The sequence below is a fragment of the Strongyloides ratti genome (assembly GCF_001040885.1).
Source record: "Strongyloides ratti genome assembly S_ratti_ED321, chromosome : 2".
Classification (NCBI taxonomy): Eukaryota; Metazoa; Nematoda; class Chromadorea; order Rhabditida; family Strongyloididae; genus Strongyloides; species Strongyloides ratti.
Window position 1 is genome coordinate 8,769,219 of NC_037308.1, and position 27,007 is coordinate 8,796,225.

General features: G+C 19.0%; 3 protein-coding genes across 3 annotated transcripts; 2 read left to right on the forward strand and 1 right to left on the reverse strand.

Moving 5' to 3' along the window:
* Nucleotides 1-764: 764 nt before the first annotated feature.
* On the reverse strand, nucleotides 765-18,643 carry SRAE_2000279000 (Rabphilin; the record flags this gene model as incomplete). Its single annotated transcript, XM_024653901.1, has 10 exons — nucleotides 765-1,612; nucleotides 2,031-2,285; nucleotides 2,539-3,270; nucleotides 3,630-3,803; nucleotides 3,853-4,393; nucleotides 4,443-4,674; nucleotides 4,716-4,953; nucleotides 12,217-12,267; nucleotides 16,091-16,693; nucleotides 18,130-18,643. The coding sequence occupies 10 exons, from the start codon at nucleotides 18,641-18,643 to the stop codon at nucleotides 765-767; spliced, it is 4,188 nt and encodes a 1,395-aa protein (XP_024507332.1).
* Nucleotides 18,644-24,089: 5,446 nt separating this feature from the next.
* On the forward strand, nucleotides 24,090-25,971 carry SRAE_2000279100 (Nuclear hormone receptor, ligand-binding, core domain and Zinc finger, nuclear hormone receptor-type domain and Nuclear hormone receptor, ligand-binding domain and Zinc finger, NHR/GATA-type domain-containing protein; the record flags this gene model as incomplete). Its single annotated transcript, XM_024653902.1, has 5 exons — nucleotides 24,090-24,378; nucleotides 24,421-24,504; nucleotides 24,546-24,611; nucleotides 24,663-25,828; nucleotides 25,876-25,971. The coding sequence occupies 5 exons, from the start codon at nucleotides 24,090-24,092 to the stop codon at nucleotides 25,969-25,971; spliced, it is 1,701 nt and encodes a 566-aa protein (XP_024507333.1).
* A 442-nt stretch (nucleotides 25,972-26,413) lies between these two features.
* On the forward strand, nucleotides 26,414-26,960 carry SRAE_2000279200 (Mitochondrial inner membrane translocase subunit Tim17/Tim22/Tim23/peroxisomal protein PMP24 family-containing protein; the record flags this gene model as incomplete). Its single annotated transcript, XM_024653903.1, has 3 exons — nucleotides 26,414-26,439; nucleotides 26,485-26,710; nucleotides 26,754-26,960. 3 exons carry the CDS (start codon nucleotides 26,414-26,416, stop codon nucleotides 26,958-26,960), a joined length of 459 nt encoding a protein of 152 aa, XP_024507334.1.
* Nucleotides 26,961-27,007: the final 47 nt, after the last annotated feature.

Genomic DNA, 27,007 nt, shown 5'->3' on the forward strand with positions numbered 1-27,007 from the left:
TTAAAATAAATAAAAAAAAATATACATATATAATAGATATTTAAAAAAAACGAACAATAATGAATAATAAATATATAAAAATAATTTTCTTTTACTTTTAAAAAAAAATTTATTCTAACCTAACAATGGTATTAAATTATAATAAACAATATAAGTTTAACATATATTGAATTTAACTATATAAAAGATATAATTAGTAACTAATATCTAAATTTCTTTTTTTTTTTCTCCATATTACTATTAAATAATTATATAAACACTAACAGAAATTTATCTTAAAATTACCAAGGACATAATTACTTTTGATCAATTTATTTTTACTTTTCTAAACTATAATAACAAAAATTTATCTTATTTATTTTAAATTGTAACGCCATTTGACATAGGTTAATATATTATTATAAAATATTATATTTTATATTAAATGATACCTTCAATTTTATAAAATATATTTATATAATACTATGGTTCTAAGGTTTCTGAAACGCATTTATTTTATGTATATATAAAATATATATCAAAATATTTTTTTTATTCTTTTTTCCTTATTTATTAAAAATCTTAAAAAAATTTTTTTTTAATATTTTTATTATAAGAGTTCTTTATTATACAAAAAAAATTTTTTTTTAAATATTTTATTTATTATTTAATTTAAACCCGAAAATTTTAAAGTAATATATTATATTATCAATAAAATGTATACATATTATTAATGTCATATATTATATTATAATAATTTTTTTTTTGTATATCACTACAATAATTTAATCTTCTTTTTCAAGTTCATGCCATTGTTCAAAAAATTGATTGGCATTTTCTAAACAATTTTTCCATTGTAATCCTCTTTCACCTTCGGCAGCTGTTGATAAAACAATACCACCAATATAGTCATCATGTTTTGCTACATCATGATCATAAACTTTAACAACTAATGCTTTTGTTGGTAAATCTTTGTATGGTATTACAAAATTAAATGTTTCATCAAATTCAGGATTCAATGTCTTCTTTTTTACGCTTGTTTTTTTTCTATGATTTTTATTTGTTACTGGTGTAAGACTAATTTTACAGTATGGATCAGAAAAACCACTACTATCCATACCAATTAATTCAGAACATCTTTTAATATTTACAATTAAACTTCCTTGTGAAAAGTTATAACATATAGCTATTAATATTTTTCCTCTTATTAATGGTTCTGTTGTCATTTCATGGAGAGCATTACTTCTCATTGCACTATCAAGATAAAGATTAAATTTTTGTGTTACACCATTTGGTAATTTTCTTAATAAAACACGTACCTCTCCAAGAAAGTCACTACCTATTCTATCCCTATCTAGAACAGTTATCCTTAATGTTTTTATTTGTTTTTCTTTTTCTGTAACCCCATAATAAACTAACTCCTCATCCCAATTTGGGTTTAAAGTTTTTTCAATTGTTTTTGAGGTTAATTTAGTTGCTTTAATATTACCTGGTATCAGGTGAAATTTAACATATGGATCAGAAAATCCATTACTATCCATTGCTTTTAAATTTCTAGCAGAAATTAAATGAATTACAAGTTTTTTTTCTTTTGTAAAATAAGTTAATTCAAATTGTACCGAACCAAGAACATCTAATAAAATAAAATTATTTTATAAATAATATTAATTATTAAAAAAAAAAATAAAAAAAAGCATAAGGTTGAAATAATAACATAATTAATAATGAACATAGGAAAGGCTAATATATAAAAGTAAGTAATTTTGTCAACTTAATTTCTATCATAAATTAATTGACTTATATTATATACATATATAATATACTTTTTTCCTCTTTTAAATTTTTTTTTCTTTTATAAATGAGTATCTAATTAAATTACAAATTATTTAACAAATTAAAATAAATAGTTACCGACAATAAGTACTTTTAAAATTTTCAGGGAATAAATAAGTATTAATTAATGTGACAATAAATTTTTTTTTTTTATAACAAAACATTTGGTTAAAATGCATATGATATATTGTTACCCTTTTTTAAATATTCATTATTACCTTCTTCCATATAGAAAAACTTTTTTTTATTTCTTTTAAAAAGATTTCGTGGAAGGCAAAAACATCCTATATATGCATTACTAGTATCACGAAAATTTTCTATCATTTTTTCTGCCCCTTCCTGAGTTAAAGAAACTCCATGACTTCTTAAGGAAAATACACTACGATTGGCAGGAAGTCGAGGTCGCTGGGATAAGACATCACCAATTGCATCAATACCAAAACGAGCCTTATTTTGTGTTATTTTTGGTATATCTAATCATTACACAAATATATAACAAACAAAACAACCACTATTTACAAAAATTATTAGAGTAATTTTTTAATGTTTTTTTTTTTAACATAAATATATTTTTATAAAATAAAACTAATTTAAGAAAAAATTAAATTAATTTTTTTTTTCCAAAAAAAATTTGATAAACTTTTAAAAATTACTCTAATAATTATAGTTAACTCAAAAGTATTTTGTGAAATAAATACAATAAAAAAAAAAGATCAAAATACTTACCATCACCTTCTTGATCACTCATAAATGCTGGTGTTGTGGCATTCTCCTTGACAGCCTCCTCAATAGAAGCTGGAATATCATTTGGTGTGACAGCACTACTACCTTTAACTTCCATAACTGGATCTAATGTAAAAAGAGAATTATTATTAGATGGTAAAATATTATCAAAAAAAGAATTTCCTTCACTACATGTTCTTTGACCTAAAGAAGAGGTACTTGAACTGGTTGATGATGATCGAATATTATTTGCAAAAGTTAAATTTATTGAAGGTGTTGATGGTGGTCGGGGAGGAATAGTTGTTGATATATTTTGACTATTATTATTACTATTGTTATAATAATTTTTTGGAGATTGCCTTTCGGGTGTGGCACTTGAGGATCTTTGTTGAAAATTATAAGAATATTTATGAATTCCATTTCCTCCATAACTAGTTGAAGTTTTAGGAGAAGATGAATATTTATATGAATAGTTAGCTTGTTGTAAACTAGTTGATGATGATGGTAAGATATATGTTCCATTATCAGTTTGTTGAGGTAATGTTACAATAGGATATGATGATCCTCTTGAATTTCCTCTTTCAGGTGAATTGTATGATCCTTTTCTTATAGATGAATTAAAGTGTCCCAATTCATTTTGTGATGTTGATGGTGATGTTAATCGCTGAAATTCAGCCCCAGAAATTGAACTAGATAATGTATTTGATTGATGATTTGAGTGATCCGATTGTACAACTAAAAAAAAAAGTCTTATAAAAAAATGTTATTAAATATTGAAAACAAAAAAAAAATTTTTTTTTTTTCAATGCAATAAAGGTAATATTTTTAAGATAGGTACAGCTGAAAAAAAAAAAATAAAAAAACTTAATGGTAAAATAAACAATAAAATAACAACCACATTTTTTTTTTAATAAAAATATAAAAGTAACACTAGATAAATTAACATTTTACAATATCAATATATAAAATGATAGACAAAAAAAAAATAGAAAAACTAAAGAAACATTTAACAAAGTTTGGGAATTATAAAATTTGATACTAATAAATTAGATTCCCAAACTTATTACAAAGAAATTTTCTAGTTATGAACTGACTACTTGGCTCACCGCCTGAATCTATGGACTTTGTGTCCAATGGGTAGTCGTTCGAGACGACTGTCGTCGGATTCTGGGAAAAATCATCTCCTCCAAAACTTGATGGTGTTGCTAAGGATAATCGAGGTGAGGTTGATGGTGTTGAACGGTGACAATAATCATTATCTGAGTCATCTATAAAAGATTTTGATAAAATTAACCATCATTGGATAATTTTTCCTACCTGAATCATATGCTCTTTGTGAATTTTTTCCTTTACCAATACTTCCTTTAGAAATTTTACTTATTGTTGGTAAATTTTGTGATAGTGAATCCGGGATATATGATTGTTTTTGAAGGAAATCTTTTGGTCTATACTGTCTTCTACTAATTTTTTTTAAATATCCTGGACGATCATCTGGTTCTGAGTCTGAAGATGTATGAGTAGCTTCACTATTAAAACTTGAATTACCAACTGGTTTCTCTTTAATCCATGATGGTTGTATCCTTGGTCTAGATGGATTATCTTTAACAAAATTTGGAATACTTCCAACAATAGATTCTGGTGTTGGTGGGTACTGTTTACCACTTTTAGATTGAAAAGAATTTTTATCCATTCTTCCATTACTCATACCAGAGGAAGGACTTTGATATCTTTTTTTATTTAAATCATTTTTAACACTAGTATATCTTAAAAAGCTAGGTTCCTGTTCTTCAACACTGGGTGATGATCTAACAAATGTTGGTAACTCTTTATAAAACCATGCTCCACTTTTTTTCAACATCTAAAAAAAAAAATTGGTTTAATTTAATGAAATAAAATAAAATCCTCACAACTTCTCTGTATTCACTACAAACTTTGCACAAAAAAATTGGTTCCATCTTTTTTTGATCGAAAGTATCAACACCACAACTTCGTTGGCAGACATACTTTCTACAATCATTACACATAGCAGCATAACTTTTTGAAGTAAATAAACCAAATTCTGCCGAACATAGTAAACATTGAGTCACTCCATTTCCAGTTGCTCGAGCTTTTAAATTTTCTAATCTTTCAACCATTTTACTAAAAAAAGATAAATGTAAAACTTTTTTATCTATACATACCCAATACGAATTTGTTCATTTACTTTTCCTTGTTCTGCTCTCTCCAGTACCCGCTTTATATGTTCCTGTTCCTCTTCAGTGATACCAGAAGGTTGTCCTTTTGAAGTAGTTGGTGATTTAATTTTTGCCGTCCTAACACTCCATCCAGATTTTAGTTGTGCACGTAACTGAAGATGCCTATCACTAGGGCACACCCAGGCATTTTGTGTACCACCGATTTCCCAATCATTCATAAGATCTAAAAAAAAATAATAAAATAATAATAAAAAAAACAAAATTTTAGAATTATATTTTTTTATATATCTATATTAATTATGTATTATTAAAAATTAATATCATGTTTTTTTTTAATGTTAATTTTTTTTTAACTACCACTTAAAGTACTGGGAGGTTTTAGTGGTTGATGATAAGAGTCTTGATTATTCATCAAAGATGATGAACTCTCTTGGCGATTAGTATTATAATCATAATCAAAAGTTTTTTTTTCATTAATTGGTGTTGCAGAGAATGTTTGAGTTGATGATTTAGATATTGAATCTTTGGATGTATATGAATTTGAAGTAGAAAATAATAATGATATCATTGGAAAAAATTCTTGATTTATATCACTCATTTTATTATTTCTTTTTTTAATAGTTTTTTTTTTATATTATTAAAATTATAAAATATTTTAAAGAAATAAAATTATATTTTGTAGTGATATTATATAGTACTGTATAAAAAAAATAATATAAAAAATTTTTTTAATAATTATTACTTAAATTATTCTTAAATTAAAAACAAAGAATGACTATTTTCTTTCTAAAATGATAAAGACAAAAATAAAAAAGAGTTAAATTAAAAATTTAAAAATAGTCAATAAAATTGTAAGCTCTAATATTTTATATAAAAATATAAAACAAAAACTTTAAAATATAAAGAGGTCATTTGATAAAAAATACATCTGACATCTTGGTAAAAACTTTTAATTATTTATAGGGAAAATAAAATTATTAAAATAGTTTTATATAAAAAAAATTTTTTTATTACTATATTTGTGATTTTAAAATATCATTATATATTTTATATAGAGTTAAATAATATTTATACAAAATGTATTTCTGACTATAGAAAAAGAAAAATTTTATTTTAAAAATAACAATTTAATGAATATATGGATAGGATGGATAAAAGAGTATAAAATAAAAATTATATTGAAAATGTTTTATAATTTAATAATAAATTGTCTTTTTTAATATTATAAATCTAGATAAAAGATTTATACTTAAAATTAAAAAATATATAAAATTTTTAACTATTTTAATGGTTAATTTTTCAAATTAAATGGATAAATTTCCTTTATATTTTTATTGAGAAAAAAAAAATATTTTTAAAAAATTTTTCATTTTCTCCTACGACCTATGTTATTTAAATATAGCAATAGCGTTGATATAATTTTACTATGTAAATCTTTATGGTCCAATTTCTATAAGTAACTAAAGATGTTTTACTAAACATATTATTTTATAAATATATATAAATAAATATTGGAAAAAAATTAAATTTTATTCAAACTAAAATATATATTTCTCTTACTTTTAATAAGATAAAATTTTATAATGAATAAATATAGTTAAAGTATAATCAAATAATTATATAATATGCCTATTTAAAATCAGTTTCAAAAAAAAAGAATGATGATATCAAAAATTAAATTTATTTTATGATATATAAATTACTTTTAAAAAAAAAATATCTACAATATAATAATAGAACAAGATTAGTATTTTTAAAAATTGAAATTTTTTTTTACTCTATAAATATAACAAAAAAATAAACCAAAAGAGGCTTAGGCATAATTTAAAAAATATATAAAAAAGAAGATTTATTAAAACAAATAAAATTTTTACATTACGAAATTAGAACATAAATTGTTATAAATTTTAAACAACTTTATATAAATAAAATCAATGATATTATAAGTAATATTGAATTAACTTTAAATTATATAGTAAAAATTTTTTTATCAATTGGTTATAAAAAATTTATGATAAAAATAAACTTCAACAAAAATATTTAACTGAGGAATAAAAAATTAAAACATTGAATTAATTCTTTAAAATATAATTTAAATATTTTGTATTAGATGTTTAAAAAAAAAAGTAGTTTAATAATAACAAAAATTAAAATTTTTTTATCATGAAATATTGATTAATGCATTAGTAATATTTAATTATTGTTTAAGACATTAACAAACACGCATTAAGCAATAAAAATTATTATTTCTTTTTATTACCACTATATTATAATAATAAATTATTAGAAATATTAGAGGAAAAAAAAAATTTATTTTATAAATCATTCACAAATATTAGAGGTAATTTAAAAAATGTCCTTAAAAGTGATAACAGAAAAAAAAGGTATATTAAATTTTATTTAATATAAACAGTAAGTATGCTTATAATTAATTCAAAAACTTTTGAAGTTTCTTCAATAATTAAATGTACATGTACTTTAATTATATTTAAAATAGAAGTGACAAAACTAAAAAAAGAAGAAGAAGAAGAAAGAAATAATTTTTTTGTTAACTATAATTACAATTGTAAAGAGTTTTTTTTTTTTTTAATTTTTTTTTCACCATCATATCATTCATTTTTTTTTTGTTTAATATTATTTAATATTCCGTTTAATGATACAAATTTTTTCTGTTGCTATGTGGTAAGTATACATATATACATCCATCCATACTTGTTACTCAATATATAGAAGTAATATTACTTATAGTTAACATGTATATTTTGAAAGTCCTTCTTTTTAATCTTCTTGTTCATCCAAAGCACATAAAAATGATAATTGTAAACAATTCACTAAACATTTCTCTTATCATCAACCTTTCCCAAAATTTTTAATGTAATATATATAAACATATATAATAAATATTTTAATAAAATAAATTAAAAAAAAAACATGACTTTAATTATATGATTAAATAATTTTAGTTAAAAGTTTAAAATTATTATAATAAAATTTTAATATTCAATTTAATAAATAAATAAACTAAACAATAAAAATTGAACAAAATATTTAGATATTATATATGAATAATCAAATAACATATACAATTAAAAAACTTATATTCATATATAATTAAATATTAACATAACGACTTTTAAAATATTTGTACCAATAAATAAGAACAAAATATACCAGGAAAAAAAAAAAATAAAATATGTATATTAATGTATTATAAAATAAATGCAGCATGAAATTTAACTTTTTTTTTATTATTAATATTATGTAATATATAATACGTAATAAAAATATCTCATTTCTGTTAAAGAAATTGTTTAAAGTTTCTGATATATTTAGATAAGGATATAGATTATCATAAAAAAGATTCTAAAATGAAAAATTCTGTAAATATATACATGTCATTTGTTTTTTCTTTTATCTTAGTTATATCCTCTTAAAAGGATTAAAAATAAATAGTATTAAATTTTTTATCTCAAAAAAAAAAAACTATGTAAAATATTAATATTTTAAAAATAATTTCAAGATTCTCTTCAGTTAAAAAAATTTTTTTTTTCTTACTCTATCAAAAATTATTTAATTATGTCATACTTTTTAAAAAAAGTCCATTCCTCCAAACTTTTAGAGTCTACATTTTTAAGTAAGAAACATTAAATGACGTATATATATATATGTATATATATAGCCATACAAAATAACATAACTTTAAAATTAATTTTGCAATTCAGTGTCTGATAATCAAATTTGAAATATGAGTAATTTAATGAAATACTCATTATGACATGTCTTTTAAGCGAAAATAAAGATAAAAATTAATAATATTTTAAAAATTGTACATTTCTAAACTATAATAATAAATTTTTTCAGTTAAAAAAAAAATTTCATCATTAGTAAAATTAAAAAATATTTTCAATAGTCTAAAGGAAAAAAAAAATATAGAAATATATATTTGTAAAATAATTTCTTAATGACAACAAAAATGTTTATTGAAAAAAAAAAAAAAGTTCAATAACGCAAGGATAAAAAACAAGAATTTTAAATATTTGTATATAAAATAAGATTACAATATGCAATTAGATAAAAATAATATTAAATATGAAAAATGATAAATAAATATGATACAATATATTTATTCATTAAAGAACATCATATATATTAATTTTAAATAATTTATGTTAACATTAAAAAAAAATTATTTTACACATATTTATATAGTTTAATGAACAGGAAACTATTTAATGAAGTGAAAATAACTTACCTTTAGCCATATTTATACAAACTAACCCTATTAAATGTAAACACTTTATCTCTTATCTTCTCATATATTATTTTACAAATTTCTGATTATAAAATATAAAATTTGTTGATATGACAATCTATCTTCTGTTTATATAGTTCTATAAATTGATAAGAAACAATTTTATATATAATAAAGGTTAAAATAAATAATAAAATATTATTTCTTTTAAATTGGTATCATTATTATTATTTTATGTGATTTTATTGAAGTGATAGTGTAGGTGTCATAAATAAGATAATTTACATGACCCGTCAATTGAAACAGCAAAAAAAAAAATTAAACATCAAAAATAAAATATATGTTAAAAAAAAAAGTGGATGGTAAATTTTACTAAAAATCTAAAATAAATATTTTTGTATTTATTTTACTGGAACAAAATAATGACAAAATACAATTTGAAGGGTAAATGAGGTGATATTTGAAAAAAAAAGATACACTATAAACAAGCTTTAAGATGATAAAAAATAATTAACAATTCTCCTTGTTACATGATAATATTCTTCCTTTTTTTTTAAGTAATGGTAAATTGATAGAAAAAAATAAATAGTGTGAGATAAAAGAAACACTAGAAAATAAAAGATTAAAATTCTAAATATTTTTTCCTAAAAAAAAATTACTAGTAATAAATTTATAAAATATTTTATTCATCATATAATAGATATAATATCTTATTGCCCTTTTATAAAAAAAAAATTTTAGACATCTCAATTTAAATAATAAAGTGAAAGTTTTAATGAAATGTTTTAGATATGTATAAAAATTTTTAAATAAATAGTTAGTATAAAATTTTTTTGTGATACTTTTATGAACTCATAAAAATTTTAAAGTTTTTCTATTTTCTCTAAATTATTTAAAAATATTGATAGAAAAAAAAAAAAACCTTTTTTGAGAGAAGAACTAAATATTTTTAAAAATATCTCATTTTAAATAGGTTACTTTAATATATTTATAAATATTAAAAAAGAAATTTGGTAATTTTAGATTATGTTAAGTGATATATAATAAATTAGTATACTAACGTTTCATACATTTATGTTGTTCTAGAAGATTATTAATCAAAAATGCATGAAAATATATTTATATTTTTATAAATAATATGCTTCTTACCACAATGTATAAGGTGGTTTTTTATATTAGTAAAAAGAAATAGATATTTTAGAATCATATTACCTTTATATTTTTATATAAAAATATATAAAAATAAATATATACATATATATATTTTAAAAATTGACAAAAAAACAAAAAAAAACAATAATAAATCTTTATTTTTTTTTTGAATATCTAACTATAAAATATAGTGTCTTAATTTGATAAAAGGCACTCTTATTTCTAATATTAAGGTGTGTTTAAAGAAATTAAATTATAATGACAACTTGAAAATAAATAAAAAAGATTTAAAACATAAATGTACATATTTTATATATATAATTTAAAAGCGGTGAAAATTAAAAAATTAAAATTATTTTCAAAAGAGTAGTAAATTATATTTCCATGAAAAAATATCTAAAAAAAATGAAACACATTTACAAAGAAAAATTGTCTATATATTTGTACTTTTACAATATAACAATTATATTATTTTGTTATCAAATAATTTTAACTTTAATCCTGTAAAAAAATCTATTCAAATTCAAAAGTATTATTATCTTGATTTTGGGAGTAATAAAACTTATTTAAATAACACTTATTTAAAAAAAAATAATTTCATTTTTTTATAGTTATAAATATTTAAGCTTCAGTAAATTGAAATTTAGCTATTACTTTCGGATGATTAAACAAATTAAACTTCTTTACAAAATACTATTTTTATGTAATAACAAAATAGCATAAAAAAAAAGAATAAAAAAATTAACTTTTTTTCTATTTATAAAGTTCCTCTCAATAATTATATTATTTAATGATATAATATTAAATACCTTATTTATAATATATATTAAAATCTCACCAATTAACTATAAATTTGGGAAATAAAAAGAATATTACGAATACCATTAAGATTTTTTTGAAGAAAATTAAAATGTAAATTTAACGATAAATTAAATTTTTATATATATAAAAAAAAGAATTTTAATCAAAAATAAAACATCATTTTATAATGTTTTTTTTTTCTACCGAAGGATAAATAAAATTTTTTTTTAAAATATTCCTATGAAATTTATTACATTTTTAAAGTATTTTCATGAATTATATTATACTTTTATAATAAAATTGATAAATACACAAAAATAGTATTAAAAAAGTTACTATTAAATCATTATTTCTTTCTTACTATGTTTAACTTACTTGTTTTTAAGTGCAATACTGTTAAACGATTATAACAAAGTTAATTATATTTTAAAATCTTATTTCTTAACTAAGATATCCTTAAGACATTAAAAAAAAATAATTAAAATTCTTGAATATAAAGATAATTTCTAATACATATTTTAAACTTTTATTTATAAAATATTTAAAAAAGAATTCTAATGAAAGCTAACTTTTAAAAATATTTGGAAGATAACAATATAATTAAAAAATAAATCATGTAACTAGGGAATAGATATTTGTGAAAAAAAAAAGAAAAATTAATTTTTTCTTTGTTTTGTACTAATGACAAAAAAAGTTACATACATTATAAAAAAAATATCAATATATAACATACATCACCACCTCTTTTGATAATAATTTTTATTTTATCATAATAATTCATTCTAAAAGAAAAATATTTTCAAAAAAATAAAGAATAATGTATTAAAAAGTTAAAATAGAAGTTATAATTATTATTGAAAATTAAAATATTATTAACAAATTTAAGTATTATTTAACAATTATTCATATATAATAACTATTTCTTGTTGTGACGCACTAACTAATAAAAGAAAAACATCGATAAAACTTTAAAAACTGTCTATCAGAATATGATAAAAATAATTACACTGTTTTTTTTTCCCAAAACTATATATTTATTATAAATTTTTCCTTTAAGTAATGTGAATCTATTAAATTACACAATATTAATTTTAACACATTGACATACATATTTTTTTCCTGATAACTTTACAATTTAAACAAAAAAAAAAAAAAAATAATAAATTTTAATACAAAAAAATGTTTGAGAAATACAATTTATTCCTTCATTAAATAGTTTCCTTTTATTTAGAAAAGTTTTTATTTTTTTTAAAATTTTTATATTAAAATTATAAAACTTACCTAATTTACTGGGATTCTGTGAATTGAAGAAAGCCTTTGACAACTTTCGCACTAAAATGAAAGGAGCTTGAATTTTGTCAAAATCTTCACCAACAGTCATTTTTCTACTATTATCTTTAATTTTCATAGCCTCATCATTATTCAGAGACCATGGGGAATAAGCATAAGAATAGCTTCTATTTTTTTTATTTTTTTCATTAAAAATTGCCAATGTCAATGATGCTCTTTTAAAATTTAACATTCCTGTGGCGGTGGAGATAGAAGAGAATGAGGATTTGTGGCTAACATTAGGAGACTCAATACTTCCACCTGTTATGGAAGAAAAAAGTTTATTACATTTTTCTATTTTTTTTCTGGTAGATTCAGAAATTTCTAAATTTTGCATTAGGTGATGCAAAAATCAAAAGATCTAGTAAAATAATTATATAATATATAAATATGTATGTATAATATAAATAAATATATATGATAGGTAATATAAAATAAAAATATTTTTATAATAATAGATATTTAAATATTTAGAAAAAATGTTTAAAAAAATTAAAAATTATAATAAGAAATATAAAATTAATATACAATTGTATGCTAATCACGCAGACATTTAAATAACAATATATAATAATTAAAAGTATGTTTGTTGTTACAATATTTTTTTTATTTTTTTTGCTAATATATATCTTCAAAAAAAATGAAAAGAAAGGTAAATATATATATAAAATATAAAGTTGTTCTATTTATATAAATTCTATTCATCTCAAGAATTACATAAATTTATACTATTTATAGAAATGATAAGACTAAAAATATAAATTTTCTTAGTACTAATAATAAAAAGCTTCCTTCTCACGATTGTACTTTATTTTTAATACCAACAGTTTTATTTTTTTTTAAATAAATGTTTTACATTATTATGAATAGAAATATCCTAAATAAAATATCTTAATATTTTCTTGATAAATTTTTAAATCACCTTGGGAATAAAAATTCATATAATTATACTTCATATAACTGCTATATTATATTAATATATATGTATATAACAAAGAAATATACTTTATTTTTATATTCTTATTTATGTACTACTATTTTAATATATTACTTTTACTTTTATCATTTAAAATAATAATTTTTAAAAAGAAAAATTAATGAAAATAGATAGACATCTTATTAATGTATTTAAACTAAAAACTTTTAAAATTATGATATATAAATTTTTTGTCACATCATTTAACTTTAGGATATTACAATATTATTTACCATCAAAATTTAAAAGGAGAAAAATAATTAAATAAAAAAAAAAAGTTAAATTATAAAAAAAAAGTTTTACTTTTTCTAAATAAATAATATTATTTATAAAATTTTTACTACAAATTTTACCATACACTCAATTTAACAATATAATTAATAATTCTTTTTACATAATTTTTCATATTTAATCACCAAAACCTAATAATATACCTTATATATTGTTTAAAAAAATTTCACATTACCATAAAAATATTCCTACAACAAATAAATATGTATATTAAAAATAAAATTAAGTTGATGCTCAGAAATTTTTTTTTTTTTTAGAAATCTTGATATAAATAATATGTGTTAAAATAATATATATATTTATAAAATGATTTTATTCCGGTGAAATAGCAGTTTATAATATATTAAAAAGGAAACAAAATGCCATATAAACAAGAAAAGTATAGTTTTTTTTTAAACTAAAAAAGTTTTATTTTATTTTTATTAAAAAAAATAAAATAATCAAAGATATCTATACTAATATGATGGTTTTTTTTTGGATAGAAGAAAAAAAAAACTAAATAAGATGTTAGAATGGAAAAAGTTAGCAAAAGTTGTTTTCATTCCTCGACAAAACTTTAATTATCAATATAACAAAAATTAAGTTAAACACTATTAATAAGATAAAATTTAAAGATAAAGATTAAAATAATGATAAAAAAATTTTTTGTCAATTTATAATATGGTTGAATGAGTAATATTAAGTCTAATAAATGATATTGTCCTATTTATATTATAATTCTAAATATTCTAAAAAATAATGATACACTAAATTTGATGGTAAAATAAACATCTATATCTTACATTCTTATATCTTGACATTTTTTAATTTTTTTTTTATCATACTAGGAATGTATATATATATAGATATAGGAGTTTAAAGTTATTATTATACAAAACCATTTCATTGTATAAAAATATTATTAAAATTTTATGTATCAATTTTTTTTTATATAATAACATACAAAAAAATTGCAAAAAAAAAAAATAAGTTATACATATAATAAGGTATTTTTATATAAATTAATTTATTTTAATAAATAGTAAGAAAAATATAAAATAAAAATGTATATATAATATAAATGAATGTCAATGAATTAAATATTTATATATATTACATTAACAAACCTATAATATCTTATTTCTAATATATTCTTAAAGCACAAAACTTAATCTAAAATGATTTAAATAAAAAACTTTTATAAAGCAAAGATGTTTAATAAAAGATATAAAGATTATAGAAAAGATCGTTAAAAAATAGCTTGGAAAATAATTTATTTAATTTGTATACATATGATAGAAAGCAATAATTCTCAGTTAAATAAAAAGAAGAATGTTTTTTTTTATTTTATATAAAAAAAAAAACATATACTTACTTTCTTGATATCTTTATCAAAAAAAAAAAGAATCAAATTTAAATAATTTCATTTCTGGTATAGAACCACTTTAAAAAAAAATTTGTTTTTTTTTTATTGATTTTGTGATAATAAAATGAAATATTTAACTTTATTAAGATTGAATTACTTGTACTTTTTTATAAAAAAAAAAAATTTTTTTATATATATAAAATACGATATTAAAGAAAACTAAGAAAAGTTAACAACTTTTTGCTACTATTTCAAGATAATTAATTTATAATTAAAAAAGTCATTTGAAAATTTTAATCCATTAACTAAATAAAAAAAATATATATCCAACAAACTTATTTTAATTAAGAAAATATATATAAAAATTATATATAAGGTTTAATAAAATGGTAGACATAAAAATAAATGAGAAGAAGTTATAATTTTGGTGTTATATAAAGGTAAACAAAAAAAAAAACCATAGTTTTTATAAATAAAAAAAAAATTAAAAAGTAAGTAACAAGATTATTTTTGTAAACATCCATATGACTAACTAATTTATCTAACATCAACAAATATTACCATACAAAGATTAATAAAATTATTTTGACTTGTAAATTTTTACTATACAATTTTCTCTTTGTTAAAATTATATAATTAATATTCATCAATCTATTATGGTTTGTTTTTTTTTTTATTTGTCTTTTCAAATATTATATTTTATATATATAAATATTTTATTTATAATATTAAACTTATTTTTAGCCTCAAAATATTTGTCCATATAAAAAAAAAAATTTTTTTTTTACATAAAAAACATTTTAACTATTTTTAAAGTTTGTTAAACATTAAAATGATTTTAATAATTTTACCTAAATAGTGCTTCTATTTTAAAATATTAAAAATGAATTTTTAATTATAATAAAGTTTATAACAAAAAAAAAATTAAATTATTTTTTTAAGAATTTACTTTTAATAATTTGATAAAAATGTTACTAATAACAATAGACAGATGGAAGTAATGATATTAAGGATAATGTAAATGGTTTGATAAAAAAAGATAAGATATTTAAAATTAAATTGAAAAATTTTAGTATTTTATATAAAAAAAAGATAAAACTAAAATTTTTCCTTTTATTTTTAATATTAAGAGGAATGTTTTTTATTTTATGCTATGTAGTTATATACTTATTCCCATAATTAAATTAAAATTTTAAACATTATGATAAACTTACATCGATTTGTAACACTATTTTTTTTCTTTGGATTACCATCTTTTGATACATTTGATGTTGATGGAAGGTCCATTACTATGGAACTTCCACGACTATGCCCAACATCTGAATTACCACTTCCTGCTGAGAAGTTTGCTGTAACAGATGAAAAGGCATCTGAAAGGTACCCATTACTAAATAAACTTAATGATGATGGTGTAGCTGTAAATAATCTTTTGCTTCTATTAGATTTATTAGATTTTCTATCATTCCTTGATACACTCATTCCTTTACCAAAATTTTCACTAGAAGTTATTATTCTTATAGAATTATTACAAACTTCCTGACTTGAAATATTTTCCGTTGTAGGTAATAAAATATTTGGTGTTAAAGAAAAATTTCTCTCTTTAATATTCAAAATATATGGCCTATCTAACTTTTCTGATTCATATAATAAGTTATAATTTTTTTTACATGAATTTTTTAAAGTAGATTTATCTAGTAAATGGCATTCTTTAATTGATGCAACTGAATGCCTTTTTTGGTTTTTTGAAAAAATATCTTCAATTCTATTATTATCACAATCTTTCAATGTACTTGAATTAGATAAACTATTTTTCTCCTCTATAAATACAAAAAATAATTAGAAAATTTAATATAGAAAAAATTTAATAAATTTTTGATTGACAAAGGCTGTCAAAATTCTTTTTTTAAAATATATCACAAAAGGCAAGCTATTTTTTTTAACAACTTTTATATAAATTATTAAAATATATTATAGATGCATAGGAAAAATTTATATATTATTTAAAAAGATATTAATTATTTTATAAACATAAAAATTTTAATAAAACAATTAAATATATATATATATATAATAAGGAAATTTTTAAATATATGGAAAAACAGTAATAAATGATTAGTAAAAAAGAAATGTGTCCATTAATGGTAACCAAAATAAAAGGAAATAAAAATACAAAAATAATTTGACATGAACTTTAGGAGAATGAACTAATTTTGAATGTAATATTTGAAAACATAAATATATCTGTATCTTTTAAGATAAAAAAGACATATATATATATATATATATATATATTTAATTCAAAATTTATGACGAAAATTTTGGAGAATAATAAAATTAAGCAGCCTGAAGGCATTTAATGAGCAAAGATAGACTTCTATTTATGAAAATAATGAAATACTCTTTTAAAATTATATAAATTCAAAGATAATGAAGTAATTTTTTTTGTTAAATATATTTTAATATTTTGATTAATTTATCATTTCTAAAAATACATTCATTGTGTACTTTATCTATTAGTAAAAAAAATGACAAATTTTTACACTAAGAAAGTATTTTTAATGATATACAAATGAATTCATATAAAAAAAAAAAACTTTATGGTTTGGTCAAAATAAATAGAATAACTTATATATATATATATATTACATGACATAATTTTTCATTTAAAAATAATAATTTATTCAAAATTGAAAAAAGACATAGAAATGTAAGTATAATAAAATTAATAAAAATAACCACAAATTTTAAACACAAATAGAGGAGCAAGTGTATATATAAATAAAATTCATTGACACTATATTAAGATAATTGTAAAATTTTATATTAAGGAATATATAAGAAACAAAGTTATTGCTTGAAGAGATAATTTCAAAAACACACACTATTATTATTCTATTGGTTTTCAAAACTAATATATCTTTTTTTTTCCTTTTTAACTTAAGAAACAACCACAAAAATGGCAAAATGGAACCAATAGAAAAAAATATACTAATATTAAATAATATATGGTTGTTACAATTATAAGGTTAACATTAGTCCCACCCTTCTTAATGGAACAACTTTTATTTTCTATTCTTTTAGGTATTTTATATATATGTATTTTAATTAGTCAACCATACTAGTTTGATATTTAAAAAATAAAGGTTATAATAATAATTTTAAGGTATATGAAAAAAATTTGTTCTTCTCAAAAAAAAAGGAAAAAGAAAAAGATATTTAAAAGTAATTATCTTTTTTTTATCAATTAACTTACCACTTTTATGTAAGTAATTTTCAGATGCCTTCTCAATCTTTTTTTCCTTTAAATGATATTTCTTAAGAAAATTTTTAAAAAATCTTTTTTTTCCCATTTCATTGACAAATTCTTTTTTTATGTCTTCCTCCTCCTGAGTAATATTTTGATTTAGTAATGTATATTCATGATAAATTGGATTTGCTTTAGCAAGTTTAGCAAATTCTGGTAATGATAAATATGTATGGCGAGGTGGACTATCACCAAAAATAAAGGCTAATTTTTTACCCCCTTTTGAACAACAACAACCATAATAACTACTACATCCTCTTATACACCTATTTGGTGTATGTCTTAACATTTGTAGATAATTCAAACGTGATGCTTTGTCAGATGATATTGAATTAGTTGATTTAACATCACTACTACTTTCATCCTCCATCTTTCCATGATTATTTTTTATTCCTAGTTTTTTACATATTGCAGATATTCTTTTATTCTTATTAAAATTTTTAGGACTATTTTCAGTAATCATATTTTGTAAATTTACTATATTTTTAGTGGATAATTTTTTAAATGAAGTATCATTAATTTAACTAAAAAGAAATCTATTCTTAAAAAGATATAAAAAAAAATATGTATAGTATAATAAAATTTAATTACAAAACAGATAATTATAAGATGCTTTATTTTAAAATTTTTTTAAAATAAAACAAAATTAAATTTTATAAAATAAAGCTCCAAAAGAAAAAAAAAAGAAATACATTGGTTCCAGAAGACTGATTTCATTAGTAAAAAAAAAAGAATAAATAAATATAAAATTAATTAATTAATTTTTTTATTTTTTTTTTAAATTACCAAACAATTTTTTTATAAATCTTTTTAAACAAAATATTTAAAAATATAAAAAAAAATGACTTTTTTTTAATAGTACATTTTGTATCACAATAGCGTGTACATAAACAAATTGCAATAGAGATAAACAAAAGTTTAGATCTATTATTTAGAATTTTAAACTTCCGTCCATACAATTGTAATTTAGATATAATAAGCTAATCACACAACCAAAACTTTTTTTTTCTTCTCCCTTGTAATAACAATGGAAATTCTCAAAACTACTAATTTTAGTTTAATTCTTTTAATGTTATTTTCCTTTTCTATTATTTCATTTCTACTCTCTCATAACTTTTATATATAGTGATGATAAAGAAACATTTAATATACTATGTAAATAGAAAAAAAAACTTATACATATTATATATTTCATATAAAATGTATAATTTTGAAAAAAAAAAGTTACTTTTTAAGAAGGAATAATTTATTGAATATAAATAAATTGATGATAATCATTTGGTAAATGTAGGTATTTATAAATAAAATGATGTCATAGTTAAAAATTTTTATATTTTTATAAAATAATATAATTTAAATGTTAAAAATAGGTACATTCAAGTCTTGATTTTCTTAACAATAAAATAAACTTTTATAATAATAAAAAAAAATTCTCATATTATATTTCTTTAAAGTGTTAAAACTTCAATAACCTTATATCTTCATATAAAAAAAAACTAACAATTCATTAAAACAAGTTTAAATTATTTACAGTATATTACTATTAAAAAAAAATGATGTTATATTTTATATCAAAATATTTATATTAAACATTTTTTAAAAAAGAGATAAAAAAAATTTGCATGTATAGGAAAAAAAAAGAAAAAATGGCAATGAATTAATCTTCAGATAAAGAAGGGTTTTGTAAGTCTTTAATTATTTTAAATGTTTTTGACAACAAAAGTTAAAATATTTTTTAAGAATATAATAGAAATATCTTATAAATTATCAATGTTAAATTTTGTTTTTAAAAATTATCTATATACACTTGAAAATAGATATATCATTGTTTTTTAAACTTTTTTTTTTATCTTTTAATTAATAAAAAGGTTATTGTAAGTATAAATTTAGATGTAAACAGTTTTTACAATAGAAAAAGTATATATATATATATATAATATAAAACTAAAAATATAAATTTATTTTTTTAAATAATAAAAATCATTTTTTTATGATATAAATCAAAAAAGCACAGATGCAATTTATTTAGTTTTTTATATTTTAAATATATGAAAACTTTTTTACATGACATCTATTATAGGTTTTAATGGCAGAAACAATTTATCATAATATCTTAAAAGCAATTTATTAAAAAAAAGGATAAAAAAAAATGAAACCAACAATTAAATGCTTAATTTGTAATAAGCTTTTTGATAATATTTGTTAAATTTAACTATAAAATAAGATATAAAAATTTAATTTATAGTATACATAATATAGTAAAATTAACAAAATTTTTACTTTAATTATATCATTATTTTTTTTATATATAAGAAAAAGTGACTCATTAAACAAAATTATTCTTTAATTATAAAAAAATTAGGTATTACACTTTAACTTATATAAACTTATTTATTTCTTATGAATATTTAGCTAAAATTAGAAAATATAGATAAATATAAAATACAATTATTTTAATAAGGCGTTTAAATATTCTAAATAATATATATTATCTCTTATATAAAAAATTTATAATAAAGATTACACCTATTAACATAGCAAATAAATAAGCATAAATATTAAATATCTCTACAATGTAATCAGTAAAAATTAATATATATATCATCAGAAATCTGTCAAATTCATCCATAAGAATAATTTAAATTAAAGAAGACTTTAAAGATATTTTATTAAAGTTAAAATAGATTATCTTGATAAATTAATACATAAAATAAATATTTTTATAATTTAAAAATGTTAGTAAAACAATTTTTATGATGTAATATCCTATATCTATTAATATTGTTATTTTTTTATTCAAAAAATATTTCGTTTAAAATATTTTAAGATAAAAACAAAAAAATAAAACATAATATTAAATAAAGTACAAAGCCATAAAATTATATGACATTAGAAAAGTATTCAGATTTTTAAAGATTCCTATAATTATAAAATATATTTTTTTTCAATTTTATTAAAAAAAAAACTTTAATGCAATGTTATTTTTTTTTATTGCAAAAAAAAAATTATTGTTTTATGAGAGAAGTAACATTAAAATTTAATAATTAATTAAAAAAAAGAAGTTATAATTGTAGAGTTTTCATAGATATATTATATAATTTTAAATTTAACATTTGAAATAATAATAAATATTTATAATATTTCTTATTATCTTTATTATAAAAAAGTTGTTGGTTCTTGAGATTGATACAATAAAATGAAAAATATAAATGAAAAATTTCTTATTAAAAAGTTTATTTCTTAAGAAAATATCAAAATACTATTAGAGGTATGACAAATTTTTAATCATTTTATATGCCATTTTAACTATTTCTTATTAATAATATGTCATATATTATAAAAATTTCTCATCTATAATTTTTACCTGATATTTTGTTTAAAATATTTATACACATTTAATGATACAACTATGAATAAAAAATTACTAATACTTAACTTTTTTCTCATAAAATTGTTTTGAGAAAGTAAACTTTGGTTCTAAAAAAAATAGATAAAATTTGCCATTAAAAATTTATTACAAATAGTGGGAGTATTAATTTTTTTTATAAAAATATCTTTACCACAAATAATCTACTCATTTTTATTAAATTTACCCATATATCTATGAATGACATTTTTATTAGAAAAAAAGACAAAAATTGTTAAATAATTAATGGTCAAATCTTATTATTAAATTTATTCAAAATATTAAATATTGATAAAATATAAAGTACAAAATGGTAAAAATAAACTTTTATTACAAGAAATAAATATACAATCAAGTGGTGATATATTAAATATTAGTATGATATACCATACCTTATTATTATTTTTTTTATATATATTATTATTTTTACCCCAAAAAAGATGACAAATTTAACATTCCATTAAAATATCATATAAACTAAAAGTTTATCTTTTTTTTTTTACTGCCTTTTAAATATTTTATAAAGATCTTAAATATCATATTTTTGGATAAGGTTAAAAAATACATAAATTTTTCAATATATTTATATTTTTTTAAAAAAAAAAAATTTATAAATAAAACAATTTATTTTCAATATTAAAATTGAAAACTGTAAAAAAAAAACATATATTTTATTTAAGAAGATAAATAATAGGCCTAACAATCTTTAACAGTCAAGGAAGGATGTCTGGAAACTTTATAAAAACATTTTTATTTTTAAATATTACAAGTATTTTTAAAGTATAAAAATTTTTTTTAATTATTTTTTAAATATATATCAACTTTTAATATTTTCTTAGAAGTTATTAAATATGTTTAATACAATTTATCAATGTTTCAATATTTTTCAATATTGTTTATTAAATATGATATAGTACATACTAATTTCCTTTAAAAAAATTACTCTTTTTTTTTATTACTGGTACAGAATTTATCTTATGATATATAGGTTGTTGGCATGAAATTTCATAAGTTATTTAAATATACTATATTTCAAGTCATAGATTTATTGATAAGAAAAAAGTAACATTGGGTACATTTTATGACAATGAAAACAAAAAAAAGGCATAAATTTGATTTTTATGTATAACTTTTTCATAGGAGATTTATCAAATAAATGTATATATCAATTATCAATTTTTTCAAATATTATTTTAAATATTCAATAGTTTAATAATAATAAATTTAAAAATTCATTACAATGATATTATTTTAAATAAGCAAAAAACATAAATTAAAGTGTGATAGAACTTAGTAATATAAAAAAGTTTTAATTCACCTTTAAAAAAAAGGAATTATCTTTTTATCATTAACACAAGAAAAATGTGACTGTAAGAATAATATGTGTCTTAAATAAAAATATTAATAAAAAAAAAGATAATGACAATAAAATCAATTTAATAATCAGAAAAAAAATTTTTTTTTTATCACCTACATGTATATTGCTATAAATATTTAAGAACATTCTTAATATTTAATCTTATTACATTAAAATATTTAAAATAATTTTATTAATATTTTTTTTTAATATTTAAATTACATTATAACTAAATATTAAATATGTTTTTAATAACACAATATAAAACTAATTGATTTTAAAACTAACTTTTAACAAATTTTACAAAAAAATATCACGAGAATTAAATGTCACATATATTATCATATTTACAATTTTTAAGAATTATATTTCATATATCTTAAGTTTATTATAATATATTCTGAGATATAACAATAAAAGTTTTTTTTTTATTTAATACAAAATCCAAAGTATGAAAAATAGTTTTTAATTATTGAAAAATTATAAATTATTTTTTATATTTATTTGTAATAAAATATTCAATTATATAATAAAAAAATTAGATGTTGAAGATAAAAAACAGCTGTGTTGAAAAAAAATTTTTTTAATATTTCTATTATTCCCATAAGTGATAAGATTAAAAATAATCATATAAACATAATATATTAATACATGTATATAAAAAATTTTATTAAAGTTTTATAATAATCAAAAAATATTTCTTACTTTGATTATAAATTTTTTCCATTTAAATAAGTATTTTTTAAAAAAAAAATGTGCTTTATACTGGATTAAAAAAAAATATAAACATTAATAGTAACTACTTTTTTTTACAAATAATGTATTTTAAAATTATTTTAAGATATTTAAATATTACTTTTACCAACAAAAAAAATTTTTATTAAGCGTAATCTGATATTTTTTTATGAAAAAAAAATAAGCATCTAAAGATTTTATTAGATGGTAAAAAATATTTTTGTCATTATATTTTGATAAAACTTTATCAATTTTCTCCTTCCCTTATCTTTTCACATGCATTTTTCTCTCTTTTACATGCAAAGAGTATTTCATCCTGATTATAAGAACCATTTTTTTAATATATCTTCAAATTTTTTCAAAAATTGATATATTCTTATAAGTTCTATTTTTTTTTTATATATAAAAACAATGAATAATAGAAAGATTATTGGTGAGTCTTCTCATAATGTTATTGAAAGAGGAAATACTATATTTATTGAGAATAGTAATTTAAAAAAGTATGAAATTGTTAGAGAGGTTCAGGGAACAAATAACTATGACTTTCTTCATACACCTTATAGAAGTAGACCACCAGTTAGAAGAGTTTTTCAAATTTTGGAAGCTGATATTAGTGATAATAGTGGTAAAGATATTTCTAAGTGTCTTATTTGTGATGCTCCTAGTAGTGGATTCCATTTTAATGCCCCATCATGTTCAGGTATTATTTTTTATTTTTTTTTTTTTAAATATTTTATTCTAGCGTGTGCTGCATATTTTAGGAGAACTGTTACTTTAAATCGTGTTTATGTCTGTCAACAAAATAATAATTGTAAAGTATTTTACGGTAACTTTTTTTTTTAGCTAAATATAATAGTTATATTTTAGCATTAAGAGTTATTTGTAAAGCATGTAGGTACAAGAAATGTTTAGAAGCTGGAATGGACCGTAATGGTAAGTAAAAAAAAGAATCAATAATTAATATTTATTTTTCTTATCATTCAGCTGTTCAACCACGTCGTGAATGTAATTTTGGAAGAAGAAAATTTGCGTATAGAACAAAAATTATCGAAGCAACTGATCATATGGAAATTGAAAAGTTAGAAGAAGAGTTTAATTCAAATGAAATTAGAGAAAGAAATATTATTGAAGTTAAAAATGATAATCATGTATTTCCTGTTTCTAATTCAAATATATATTTAATACCCCAAGATAGTATTTTAGAAGAAGAAAATAAAGTTTATAATGAAGATTCTCAATATTTTGGTAGTCAAACAACAATATCTTCAACAGTGCATTGTTACAATCCTTTTTATAAATTTGATAATAATTGTGTAACTAATGATAATTTAAATCTTCAAATCTGTTCAAACACTACACCTCCCAAAAATCAACTTTATAACACTGTTCCCGGTACCATTAATAATTATTTCAATACCGGATCTATGATAAATCAAGATACATACTCAGTAATACAAGATCTAATGGAAGAAGAAAAAAAAACAAGAGAAAGAAGGAGAATACTTTTTTGTTCAAAACCAAAATTTGATGAACTTTTTAAAGAAAAAGATGTTTTAATAGCATTTACATCTGCTGACATAAGACCAATGAAATTTTCAAGAATTAGAAAAGAGTTAAGATCAATGGTTTTAATAATATTTGAATGGACGAGATCAAGAACATTTTGGAAATATTTAAATGTTAATGATCAAATGTGTCTCCTAAAAAGGACTGTCCTCCATCATACAATACTTGATCCAGCATATTTAACAGCAAAAATTGGATATCCATCAAAATTTATTATGAGTAATGGAATGTATGTCTCAATAAATCCTGAAAAAAATATTGAAGGATGGGAAGATGAACCTGAAATTAATAGTTCAATGAAAAAAAGTTTATATGTTTCATTGATGAATCAAGTTGTAGATAGTCTAGTTCTTCCACTTATGGATCTTAATATATCATCAATAGAATTAATATTTTTAAAAGCTTTAGTTTCATGGAAAAATAGTGGATTACATGTTCTTAGTTCTGAGGCAACATATTTTCTTGGAAAAGAAACTGAAAAAATTTGTAAAGAATTATATAAACATTATCAGATGCAAGGAATGAAAGAGGATGAAATTTCTACAAGAATGGGTAATATATTTTTGTTAATTGGTAATATTTATGTAAGTTTTTTTTTTTTAATATTTACATTTTTTTTTAATAATCATAGACACTTGGAATGCATACAATTGAAAGTCATGTCAAAATTTCTTTTTTTGATTTATGGGAATTAGATTCAATGATCCTCAGACTATTCAAAGATTAATGATATATTTTATTTGGTGATAATTTTGAAATAAATAAATCCTAAAATTAACAAAATAAAATAATGTAGACATTTTTACTATCAAAGCTTATATTTAAAAATTATCAACAAATAAAAAATATTCTTTTATATATTTTAAAAAAATACAAATTTTAATTTTTTTAAGAAAATTCTTTCAATATTTACTTTGTTATAAATAGTTATAATAAAAAAAATCGATTATATTTTTTAAATTCAATTTGTTTCAATAATTAACTCTCCACATATAATAATTTTTTTACTCACTATACACAATAATGTCCCATTTATTTATAGTGCTTCTTTAGCGAAAGATTGAGAAATAGTTGGAATTATGTTTTTACAGACATTCCATTTTTTAAACTTCAAATATTAAGATAAAGATTTTTATAGTTTTAGAACATTTTTTTATATATTACTAATAATGGAAGAATATTCACGTGAACCTTGGTATGTTTTTTCAAAAAATAAGCATTTACTATTTTAAAATTTTAGTCCGTACCGTATTGGAGATGATATGGGTAGTGGTTTTACAATGGGTTTGATTGGTGGTTCTATATTTCATTCAATATCTGGTTTCAGAAAGGCAACAGATCGACATAAATTTGAATCTGCAATACAAAATGTTCGTAAAAAGGCATCTCTAACTGGTGTTCAGTTTGCAGCATGGGGTGGTATGTTTAGTGTTTGTGATTGTACATTAGCAGCAATTAGAAAAAAGGTAGTAAAAAAAATTTAAAATTTTTTTAAAAGCATTTTTTTAGGAAGATCCCTTTAATACAATTGCATCAGGTGGTTTAACAGGAGCACTTCTTTCATGTCGTTCTGGTCCAGCAATTATGGCTTCATCAGCTTTTCTTGGAGCAGCAGTGTTGGCAATGATTGAAGGAGTTGGAGTGGTTATTTCATGGTATGCAGGACAGATGCACGACCCAACAATTATGCACCCTCAAGCAGAAGAAGTTTTATAAAATAATAATATATCTTAAAGATAGATTTAGAATATTATTGATAGTGT